The sequence below is a fragment of the Thunnus maccoyii genome, chromosome 7 (assembly GCF_910596095.1).
Source record: "Thunnus maccoyii chromosome 7, fThuMac1.1, whole genome shotgun sequence".
Lineage (NCBI taxonomy): Eukaryota > Metazoa > Chordata > Actinopteri > Scombriformes > Scombridae > Thunnus > Thunnus maccoyii.
In genome coordinates, this window is record NC_056539.1 from 11774965 (window position 1) to 11788096 (window position 13132).

The window sequence follows — 13132 nt, forward strand, 5'->3', positions numbered from 1 at the left end:
ATCAGCAAAAAGAGGAGAATATTAAACCGCGGTGATATATGATCAGACAGGATGGAAACAGCTGTGAAAGGATGATTTGGACGAGGAATGGTGAAAGAATCTAGACAAGTGGGAGGGAAAAAAAGGGTTGTACCGTAATTGAATACCTTGTTCATGGTGTCCACAGTGAGGGCGTGTGTCCAGAAACAGTCGTGGACCGAGACGAATGTCAAACCAGCACTAGGAGGACACAAGAGGAGAGAGTTCATGTGCAGAGATTGAAAGCAGAAGAAAGGAGAGTAGACAATGACATTAAAAATAAGTAGATTTTGATTAAAAAAAAAAAGGTGTAATAATTGCTAAAACCATAGCGGACATTCATTCAAAGCGAGTGTGAGTTCCATCAACACCTGTCAAGAGGCCAGTTCTGTGAAATGATCTTATATTACAAGGCATATCATACAACACCCATCTGAGGTGATAATTCCATTCTCAAAGTTAGCTGAGGTCATGCATACATGGAGAGTCAATGTCAGGAGCATACAGTATTACATATTATTATTCTGCAAAGACATCCTATATCACTGATACCTGTAGCAGTGGAGCGAGGTCAGCATCATGTGTGTGGAGTCCAGAGAGTGGATGAAGTTTGGTGGGAAGGCATTCTTCTGTTTAACTGTGTCTGGCCTCCTGAGAAGAGACAGAAAGCCAAGAAGATATATAAATATATATATATATATATAAAAAACAGTTCTGTACTTTCTGTAATGGTTCCTGTACTTTGATGCTTTCTAATATCATGGGATGTTTCAGCCAAGCCAAGTCTGAAGTGGCCTCATTATGAACTGTACTGGCAGATGGTTAGAAATTCTACATTTTTAATTTCTTTTTACATTTGTGCACTTCTTGGAAGAAAGTATTTTAGACAGCGCATGTGTTTTTAACCATCAAATAAAAACCAGTCTTCCCTCGAGGGTGCTTTTAAGTCTAAGTTAGAGTAAATGTGATGTAAAATACATTGTAGAGCGTCTTTATCGAACAATATTGACACATTTCTGAGTGAAACAGGATATGTATGGGGAATTATTATGAGTGGGGTTTAAATGAAACCCTTTACATGTGATTGGATCCATCAAAAGTGTCAGTTACCTAGTGATACAGTGTGATATGGAGATGTAGAGGACTGTTGGCTTCCACCCACACCTCCCTCACCCTGAGATCAGGAGGTGGAGTACGAGGGAGAACAACGTAAAGCACAGCCTGATTCTTTAGAAATGTAAACAAACTTTTGTTATTTGAGATCCAAATGCACCTCTGACCCATGATATCCCTCTGCTGGCTACTATAGCATCACCCAGCAGCTAATGGTCAAGTGTAACTTTATACGATGGGTGTGGTTAGCTAGTCGCCTCGAAGCACTTTCGATTGGATAAATGTATATACACGTACAAGTTCAAGACGAGTCATTAAAAAAATATTATTATTGCATATATTATACATTTTACAAGAGGATAACTGATTTTGATTAAAAAAAGGACTCAAAAAAGACTTTTTGACTCTTGAGTTTTATCATGGATTAAACAAACGAGATATGTCGCGTTAATTAGTGAGCTTTAGAGGTGCTAGTAGCTGGACTTTGTTACCAGGCTAGCTGTTTCCAGTCTTTGTGCTTAGCTAAGCTAATCAGCTGCTGGCTGAAGCCTTATATTTACTGTACAGACATGAGAGTGGTATCAATGTTCTCATCTAACTCACTGACAAGCGCACAGGTGATTTAACTTATTTCCGCTGAATAGAGCTCTTCTCAGGACTGTGCGTGGGTGTGTACCGACTGCACATTTCCCTCACTCTTCTGTTCTTATTGGTATACAGAGTCTAGTGACCTCATGTAATTCCCAGCATGGCTCCGCCTAGCTATGACTTAAGTGGAGATATAATCAGTCAGAGTCAATGAAAACATCTGCCTTTAACACAGGGACATGTATTTTTTTTTTATTTCACTGTGTCTTTAATTTTCTCGTATTTTCTGATGGTCAGATGCTGATACGGGAAAGTCTTATTAGTAGTAATAATCTAACCACAAATAGAATATAATTACATTAGCAAGGAAAGTAATTAATAACAATATTAATGGCTGCATCATTTATATTATTAGACACACTTCCCCTGTTATGACATGTCAAAATGACTGCTGTGAAGGCCTGTCTGTGTACATGGATTTCAACATAAATATTTATTCTCTACTACTGTATGTGACCCCTGGGGGACTCCGTGGCTCCACGCTTTTTTAAACAATATCATAAGAGCATACAAACACAGAAGTGATATAAAGAAATAGTACAAGGTAATAGTAATGCAATGTTACTGCTGCTGACTGTACAACTGGTTGTGAAAAAAAGCATTCTCCCAATCTGTATACCCATATTCCCATTACCCTGAGCCTGTGCCATTCAAATCCTCTGGGCTGTCACAGACCAGAACGCTCCTCTAATGGGAATGGAGACAGAGCGGAGAGAGTCTGGGCCAAACCCAAAGCTAAAACACACACACATTCACACCAGGCACACACTATGCCTGTCTGTCAGTCTCGTTTTCCCTTCTGTCCATTTTATTTTTGGCTTAGAAATGTTTTTATAAGAGTCCTTTTAGCCCTGCTGTTTGGGCTTGAGCTACACAGAAACTAGATTCCTGCAAATTATTTGCAGCATAAAAATTGTCTTTCTCTTTTTCCTTTCTCTGCCATGTCTCTGTCACACACACACGCACACAAAACAAACGTCACCTTTAAGTCCCATAGGCCTGGCTGACTGGGAAGGTGCAAAGTCAGTACTCTAAGGGTTAGCATAGCTCTCTGAAGTGTAACCACTCTCCCTATGGAGCACATGACTAGGCAGAGGGTTCACTCCATGTCACAAGAGATATTGAATGTTGGCATAGGACTTTGCATTTCATATTTTTTCCACTGCAGTTTAGAGGCACTCCTCTCAAGATGAGGGGGAAAGAAGAAAAAGCGGGAAAAAACAGGGTTTGAAGGTTGTCACTACTCCGTTTGCACTTTTATTTACACATTTAATTCTGGACAAGCTTTTTTTTCAGAATGTTTAATTGCATTAAGTGCAATTGTGTGTGTCTGTGGATATGCATGCATGTTGTAGGGAGAGGCTGAAGAAAATCAGCCATGCCAAATGTGTCAAATCTGGCTCTTAATGTCAGCCTGTGAAACACTGATGCATTCTCTGACAGCAAATCTCAGGTTTTGGGGCGAGACGGCCTTTCTAAGCAGCATCCTGGCCCCTCTCTCCTCTAACTTCCTCCCTCCCTGCTTTGGCTGCTGTTTCAGTATTCACGCAGCTGGATCTGTGGTGCACTGTAGATGTCAGACTGAGGTAGACGGCTGTCAGTCTTCGTCATCTCTGTCTCCAGTGCTTTCATTCCATCTTTCCACACCTAGTCTTCATCACTGTCTCTCATTCTGTCTCTTTCTGTCCTTTGCTCACCTCTATCATCCTTCCTCTGTCGTCTCTGTAAAAACTCCATCTACACGTTTTTCTCTCTCGCCTCACCACCATGGCAGTCATTCACACATCCCCAACACATCCCAGCTTTTTCGGAGAAGACTACAGATCATGGTTTTCTTTCTCCCAAAAGGTCAGATATCATCTACTGAAGTGGACTACCACTCAGTAAGTCATGGCCCATTAAGGCACAGACAAAACAGCAATCTCAACCTCATCTATCTGCATTAAATAGTATAACGTTTCTGTCATTTGTCATGCATCTGTGCACTGCAGTAAAATAAATACAAACTTATCTCTTTAAGCCACCCAGGGGATGAAACCCTACTGTACTTAACATGCATCTTTAATAATTTTGGGAAGCGTTTTCTCTATTAATTAGATTGTTGTTGAACTATCACTATTTTTATTAACACTTTCTTCCCATTACAAAATAAATACATAATCCCCTCCCTTTTTTTTTAGTTAATGAGGTATTTTGGCAGTAAAATGACTTTTCATTATAATGCAGATCTATAAATGACACTTCTTCACAAAGCAGTTTAAACTACTTTTTTTAAAAAACTAATTTCTGTTCGCAAAGTCCCAGTTCAACTTCTTACAATTGAAAGTGGGATTGCTAGTCTTTCAAAGAAGTTTCACTTCACACTACTGGATATTTTATGACAGTTACATCCGAGTTTGAGTGGGCAATTAGTGAAAATATCCACTGGAGACAGTGCTTTGTGCAGCTGATATTAGTGAAAATGTAAGCTAATTGCCTCAGGAGAGCTCTACTTTCTACTCCCAATTACCTCTTAAAGTTAAATAGAAAGTTGTCAAATGGTCTGAAGCTACATTTTGAAAACTTGTGATTGCAAAAGGCAATTTCAGAAAAAAAGACTTGTTGTAAATACATTTTCTCTTACCAACTGTCCCCTGTCCTTGTTCCAGGTCACTAATATCAGACTAACTGGTGACATTTCAGCATAAAATGTCAATGAGCACCATGAGAGCCAACCATGATGTAACATTACATGTGCTGTGGGTCGGTGTTAGTATGAGAGTGGAGAACCAGAAGTAGAAACCGATGTTGGATACAGAAACTTACTCTTTGGTGTCATGGCTGATCTGGAGGTTGATATGTTGCATGGTACTCTTCAGCTGGAGAGGCACAACAAAGACAAAGAAATGAAAGAGTTAATAACCTCACTTCCATCACATTGATGATGACCTGAAGTCCAGACACAACTCTTGACTCAAGTGTGTTATTCAAAATAAATAAAAACAAAGAGTTCCATGATTTCATTGCATACCACAAACCTGCTGAACTTTCAGATTCTAGTCAAGATTGCAAAGTTTTTAAAGATTTTAAATACACCAGGCTGAAAGGAAATTGGTATATAATGATAACATATTTACTGTTGAGATTTTCAAGCGAATGTATCGATGTAACTATGACGTTTAAATATTTCTCTTTGCCTCAGGATGATATACTTTGATTTCGACGGAGTGGTAGAACAAGAAAATGTAAATGTGACACTGTCATATAGCATGAAAAAACATGTTTTCTAACTCTAATAAAACCCGAATGCACAAGAGAAAACACGCTTGGTAACACACAGACACATCTATCCACATTACATTTTCCCGCTGCTTATCTAGGTCAAGGACGGTGTGGTAACAAGGGCTCAGGTAGCACAGAAACTCAACACATAGCTATTTGACCCCTAACAGCTGTGAATCTGCTTCACTATTTTTTTCTGCTTTACTTTTACTATATTATTAGACAGATAAAAAAAATTCAAACTGGGATTAACGGTTATTCTATCATTTTTTATTTAACCATGTATATGAAGAGTTATTTTACAGCATCCTACAGTATGTTTGCATGTTTTAGTGGACATTGGCTCAAACACTGATGCAAGGCAGCTACATTGTGCGGAAATGAAATGAGGACTTTATTTCCTGGAAACCTGTCTCTTGTCACTGTCACCTAGAAACCAGTGAGTCTTTAATGGTGACCTCATTCTGCAAAAGTAAGTGTAAATAAAACCCCAACCAATAAGCCATCACAGTTTTTTTTTTTAAGAAATCCCCTTTTCTGTTTCTGCTTCAATGATGTTAATGATGATGTTTATAGTTAGAATAATCTCTAGCTGTTATGTCCCACCCTGACATCTTGTTTCGATAGGAATTAGCAAACATCACATTAAGGAAGTAAATATACTATTTAATGGAGACATGAAGTGGCTATTTAGATTATCATCTGTTCTCACATCACACACACACTCAGATGCATCTACATACAAATACACATAGACAGGGCAGGAAATAGAGCTCGTTCATAGTGACGCACTTTCACCATGAATAGGTAAGAGAGATACGAAAGTGAGGATGAGAGTGAAAAAAGAAGACTATGAAGGAGGGAAAGCTGCATCAAAAAAATGTAGTTTCCGGTGAGGCACCAAGAGTATGCCACAGAATTACGGCTCATTAAAAGTAGGTGGCCATCAGCCATCATGACTCATGATTTGATTAGATTTGATTAATTGAGGAAAAACTCAAAGAGGGGAGGTGGCACAGAGCACACATGAATGGAACATATTAACTCTTCAATTAAACAATCTCTGCTATTTCTTTAGATGAGAAAATCCCTTGTATAGGACCATTATCCACTTAACTGTAATAACTAACCATCGGTGCAAGAGGAAGGATAAATTAAGCACAGCGAGCTATTTGCCAGTATGCACACTGTGAAGGCATCAGGCAAATGCCTCCTTGTGAGCCTGCTATCTTCTTTATTCAGTCATTTTTATCATGTTCCCTAAGACCAAAACCACAGCCTTTACTGACAGTTGTTCCTGGTGGAGAAAAGACTTAGTGCTCTAATCTCCAGAGCCTTGAGGGTCCGTCCACTCAGCCGTGCCAAGGCATCTGTGGTGGGGCAGTCTTTCTCTGACCCTTGGAACCATGCCTGGGTGGGAAAGACAGGCTACTATCAGGGAAGAGATATGACTGGCAACAGGCGGCCAACTTCTCGTCAATGCGAGCACATTCCATTAGTCTGTTTACCTTGCGTTCAGCTTACACTAATGTATCTTAGTTCAGGAAAACACATATCTGTCCAAAGAAGAAATACAGTCCTTTTTACAATGACGGGAAGCAGCTTTGATGGGGAAATGTTTTACTCTGAATAATCAGTGTGCTTTTAAAAAGTCATTAGACATCATTACTGGTAGTTACTGTTCAGAACAGGATTTACCCACGGTGATATGAATGAATAGAAAATGTGTTTGTTCCCATTTATTAATGGGTTCGCAAGGGGGCATATTTGCATTCAGTTTGTTCTTTTTAGGTCAAATACAAGGAATTACATCACAAACAGGCAAAATAAAGAGAAACAAATCAATTGGCGGTTCAGTGGTTAGAACTGAGCCTTTCAGTGTGAGGTATACATGCATTTGTGTGGGGTTTTTTCAGTCTAAATTGCCCATACTATAGATTGCACCCTGCCTCTCATCTACAGCTATGCATGCTGGGATAGGCTTTAGCCCTACAGCAAGTCAGAGAAAGATAAGCTAAGAGTTAATAGATGGATAAATATAAATCAATTTTTAGTGTGCTCTATGCCGCCAATTTCACACATTTTCCAAATTTGTTGTCTTCAGGAGAGGACTGCATGACCACTATTATTCTGACACCAATTGGAGCCTTTAATAACATGTCAGGGCTCGACATTAACTTTTTGACAAGTAAATTTACGTTTCACTTGTCCAGGCACAAGAGTCACTTGTCTGGGTAAAAATGACACAGTGAGGGGTGCTGAGCAAAACTGGGGAGAGACTCAGCAGCAAGAAATTTCTCTGTTCTCTGTTTAGGAGCGACTGCGATTGTAACTAAACTGAGAATAGCTGATTCACCTTAAAGGTCAGACCACCTTACTGTAAGTGAGCCTGATCAGATTAGGCTAACCCATTGTTGCTAACTTCAGGGCTAACCCCCTTCACTTTCATCAGCAGGTGGCAAGCAAGACACGGGGACTTGGCTTGGGTCTTGAGGAGTTGTACCATTTATTCACTGACAAATAGCCTAAACTGTACTTATATTGCACTGCTACATTCACAGCTACACTGCTAACTTCATACTCTGCTCCGGTCGCTAGCTTAACTCTCTCTCTCTCAACCGCACACTCACTATGCACACAACCTACGCACTGAGCTATCCCACTCTGAGTTGGACGTATCATGGGGAAAACATTAGTTTCAAATTGGTATTCTGAAATTATTCATTTAACTAAATAGCCAAGTAATGAATGGCACATAACATGAAGACACACTGTTTTTTTGTTTGTTTGTTTGTGACTTAACTTGTCCGGTGGGGCAAGTAAATTTCTCTTCCACCTGCCCTACAAAAAATCAGCTTGTCCCAGACAAGCAGACAAGCCTTATTGTTGAGCCCTGCATGTGTTTGGTGCTAATGTACAGCTTTTTTATTTGATCTCGCTTGCCTCTCTGTGGTATGAACACTGAGGACACAGAGAGTCTTTGAAGTGCACACTCCTCTGCAATTCTAACTCTTCTCCATTCAGCCTCTGATTCTATAATGACCTCCTGGAAAGCTGGAAACCAAACATTTCGTGTGGGATGCTCTCTTGGGTGCCGTGAAGGTTTTAGGAGGAGAGAAACATCTTGCGGGCCATGATGGGGAGGTACTTTCACACGTTTGAAATGGAAAAAAGCACCTCAGAGCTGAATTACAGCGTGCTATTTCAATAATTCTGGTTATTGATTTTAGCAGAGAAAGCATTAAAAAAACTGCTGAGCTGGAAATCGGGGCATCAAGACCTCCATTTATAATGACATCAGGTGACACTTTTTCAAACCGGTCCACTGACATATTGACAGAGTGCTCCAGATGAGTTTTAATTGAATATAAGGCTTACAGCTGTGAATGAATGTCTCCATATTGCAGCAAAATCACCATAAGCGCTGTCAAGTGTTCTAATAGTTGTTCCATCATTCAGTTTTCAACTTAGATGACCTTAAAACTTCAGCCTGTCTGTTATTTTTAAAGGAAAGACACGTATTTGATCTTGCTCAGCATTGAGATTTCATGTAACTACATTGATTCACATTATTTATACCACAGTTTTTCATCACTAATTAGAGGTGCAACTCACAATTATTTTCAATATCCATTCATCTGTGATCATTTTCTTGATTAATTGATTAGTTGTTTGGTCTATAGAATGTCAAAAATGGTCAAAAATGTTGGTCAGTTTCCAAAAAAATTGTTCACTAACAATTTTTCATTATTGATTCAACTGTCGATCACTTTTCTCTTTTCTTTATCCAATGTGACATTTAACTTCACATTTGAGAGGCTCAAACCAGAGAATATCATTATTCGATGATCAGAATTGTTTCCGTTAAATTTTCTGTCAGTCGACTGATCAATTAATGAATTAACTGATTCAACTCTACATTACGATGATACAAGAAAAAAACTCAGAGGTGCTTTATTGATAATAAGGCAGCATTTATGTAGACTGCACTTCTCTGTACTTAATATTTCTATGACAGCCACATCCTTATGAAATTATTAGCTGCATGAATAAAAAAAAAAGGCACAGTATAAAGGGATTAAAGTGACAGGTGTTCACATGGATGGAAGTGTATTAACGCTATGTTCATGGAGCCAGCAAGCTGCTAGGTTTAGTGGTTCTAGTTGATTGCTTGAAGGTCGCTGCGTGATGAATGACAGAATCGCACAATTATCAAGAAATGGTTTTAAAATAGAAGTGCGGTGTGGTAAAACCCCATTAGTTTCTGCCATGGCTTCTATCTCATCCATCATTTCTCTAGGAGGACTTGGGGGGAGATCTGTCCATCATTTTCCTCTTTACATCCCCTCTTGGTGTCCTAACAGGTTTGAGAGAGGAAAAGGTGAAGCTGTGACGTAAAAAAGAAGGTGAGGGTGAATGAAATGGAGGTTACCTTTGGTGTGAGTAATGGACTGCCACGCTGTAAATGAGGCCACTACCGTAACACTGTACTACTGTTCATTATAATGCATGCGTGCATGATCTGTGTACAAGACCTGACACAAACCCTGAGGCTGTGATGAATGACAACTTGGCTAAGCCTGCTGTGTGTCTGTGGGGAATAAGCTGGTGTAGTCTAAATCATCTGAGAGCTGCACTACAGATGGTCATGGATACAACAGCCATCAGTAACCACATAAAAGCCAAGTTGCTAAGAGGGGAATCCCAATTCATCACCTAGTGGCTAATAACACACGTCTCATCTATTCAAGTGGAAGCAGTTCTCCTTTACACCCCACACCTCCCCTCTCTCTCCGCTGTTCCGGGGTACCTGGTCCTCTACCTCGCCTCTTCCTTTGAAGACAGATGAAGACAGCTGCAGACTCATAGTCACACACACACACACACACACCCCTGAGTCTTGCCACACTTCCACTGACCTTTTCCAGACACTCTTTCTTCCAAACTTTCTTTTTCTGCCTCTCGGGGATGTCCTTGAAACTCAAACTGCATTTATTATTTCACCTCAAAATGCCACAAGATTCTGCAAGATCAACGAAACACCATGCAACCCCCGGGAACGGCTCGCTCCTGTTCCAAGGCAAAAGGAGCCACGGAGGGCATCATGTCGACATTTAGAGATAAATAGTTCCCCGGAATTTGAATGAAAAGCAGACTCATTCTGATTGTAGAGACTTTCACCAACTCTGCTGTAATCCTGCTTCTATACAAAGGAAACGTAAGCCAGACAGACAGAAGGAATCATCTGTTTAGCAAGGTAGCAACACAAGACTGGAATAGAATCAAAAATCTTTAAACAAACTAACTGGGTTTGTTATTAGTAACAAAGATCTTTTAAAAAAACATTTATTTAAAAGGCATTCATTTTGTAGACAGATTGTTGACAGTGCTCTATTTCGGCACTTAGTGCACACACCAAGGAATTCAACCCAATCCAGAATTTGTGGCTGGACTTGTGGAAAAAAGGCTGGTTCACTCACAATCCCCAAGCAACCTTACAAAGCTTGATCAATTTTGCAAAGAAGAGGAAAAACTGTCCAGATGTGCAAAGGTGATAGAAACCCATTCACACAGAAGCTGTAACTAAAAAGATGCAACTACTAAATACTTAATTGGAGGCTGATCATCATGCAAACAGTTTAGATTTGTAATTAATTTAGATCACTTTGTAGAGACCTGTTGTCATGTTGACATTGAAGAGTCTTTTTCTGTTGTTCAAAAAACACATTAACATAACATGAAAACTTCCAAGAGGGGTGGAAATTATTTATAAGCACTGTATTGTCATTTTACTACACTAATAGAACATTAACCGTCCAGGGAAATCACCAATTACCACCAAAAACCCCAAAATAACCTAACCGATTCTTTCCACATAGAGGACAATAGATCACAAGCTTTTTATCACACTGTAAACTCACAAATCCAGTCAAATCCAGCCAATCCAGCTGACGACTCCCCCGTGTCACCATTAGCTCAGAGCGAGATTTCACTGTAACCTTGCCTGGGAGGGGGAATGAAAAAAATAAACAAGGAATCTGAGCCAGAGTGACCTCTGATCCGATTAGTATCTCCCAATCCTGTTAGGCAGCCACCCTGATGTATGTTCATGCTCCATTCAGCTACTCCTTCCCACTCTAATTTCCTCACCTCCCATCAGCCATGGAAAATACTTGATTACACAGATCGACATTTGTACTCATCCCTGTACACACACCGAACAGAACCGACAACACATCCGCAAACATGCTCACACAAAGACACAAACTTGTCTGATTATGTGGTGCTACTATAGCTACTTTAAATTTACACTTACTGGTTTTCCTACTTTGCATCACGGCTCATCTTGCCATCCTATCTCGAGTCTAATTACTAACGACCCCAGAAACACAGTGGCCTTGGATTTAAGAGGCAGAGAGGAGACTGGGAGATTGAATTTAATCCAGCTACGTAGGGAAAAGGTGACCTTTCTGCAAGTTAGTTTCATTTTTGTTGCCCAATGATGCAACTGGATTAGAGAATTATTGCAGGGGGATGAAGAAAGTCATCTGTGAAACGTAAGCTAAAAACCTCATTCATCTGTAAACCCGTCTCTTCCTTCATTCATTTATTCATCTAAGGGTCTTGAAAAAGAGCAGAGGCTAATCAGCTTCCTTGTCCCGGCTGGACATTAAAAGAAGCAGATCAAATCAAGGGAACGCGCCCTACTACATCTACAGAGATGCACCCACAGGGGAACCACCATCTGTCACCCTCGCTCTCTTGCACCTGCTTATGAGGTGTCACTCCCCCTCTAAGCCAACCTTCTGCTTGATGTCATACTAAAAGAGCAGGCTGCACGCTAGGCCTGCCTATGGGCTTCCTGTCTGTGCTTGGCATGTGCTATATGTCTGTCTCCTCCTTTCACTTAGTTAATGAGCTTGAGGATATTAGAGGTCAAACGGGTTTTATATAATCACACACATACACATATGTAGGCTTTTTCTTTTCATGTACACACACACATACTCACAGAGGCACGTTATCTGCAGACGTGCTGGCACTCAGACATTTTATCTCCAAGACGCACTTCAGTCAGGATCTCCATAGTGACGAAAAACTCTACCGATGTTGTTGAGCTCCATTACAGTTGGGCCACTCACAGCAATCACAATACACCATCAGCTGTGCACTGATGCACCAAACCTATCGAGACTTGGAAAGCCCAGCTGGGACATTCCACCCACAAAGCATCCAGTGCTTAAAGCTCCATGATAGGTTGGGTGCCTTGCATATAAAAAGACTAAGACAATTATTACTTTAGAGGGAAGACAGGCGGAGGGAACGTGAGAGGGAGAGAGTTAATTGAAAGAACATAAAAACAATCTGTGGCAAAAACAAAGTACTGGGTTGTGGACACACTAAATCCAAAGTCAGCCTACAGTATATCCCACAATCTCACTATATGCTTTGAGATATCATTATCAACAAAAATCCAGCAGCAAACTGTTTTGGAGTGGTTCAGATAGTGATGATGACCACCACTGTTTTATGATTTTCTACTAAGCACCAACGACTCAGTGACAACCAGAACCATCCATCCATTATCTATGTCCACATGTCCTATTCAGGCTCACAGGATGTTTGAAGTAATCCCAGTTTGTGAGCCTATCACACAGCTACAACCACAACAATCAACTTTTTGTTGTTTTACAGTCAAGAAATCCCGAAGCCCCTTGGAAAACCTCTACACCACAGTGAGGTGCTGGAAGGGTTCATATTCATATGTGAGCCAATGAGAGCACTTGTCAATTATCTATCAGTTGAAAAAAAGGCTGATCAAATCACATGCTAATTAATTTTGGACTGTGCACATTGGCAGTCCCCTTAATTCAAGCAAATGCTTCCTGATTCTTTCCAGACCACAATAAGTAAAGCACAATTTTGTGGACTGGCTGTGTGAGAACAACAGCTTGCTCTTGGTAGATGAAAACACAGAATTTAAACAAGATTCGTAGCTTGTTATAAGCTGATCTATTAGTGAAGCTGCTGTTCTTCTTACTGTCAGTGCTTATACTTTGCCCTCTGCAGCTCATACCGAATGTGTGTGCTA

General features: G+C 40.2%; 1 protein-coding gene across 1 annotated transcript in view; it reads right to left on the minus strand.

Annotated features, from left to right (window-relative positions):
• The window catches only part of polrmt (polymerase (RNA) mitochondrial (DNA directed)), a 50179-nt gene that overhangs the window by 7011 nt on the left and 30036 nt on the right, over nucleotides 1-13132 (minus strand). The window contains exons 16-18 of the mRNA XM_042417173.1: nucleotides 4585-4637; nucleotides 571-669; nucleotides 147-219 (exon numbers count right to left, since the gene is read on the minus strand). Of these exons, the coding sequence (XP_042273107.1) occupies nucleotides 147-219; nucleotides 571-669; nucleotides 4585-4637 (225 nt within the window). The remainder of the gene's footprint in view (nucleotides 1-146; nucleotides 220-570; nucleotides 670-4584; nucleotides 4638-13132) is intronic.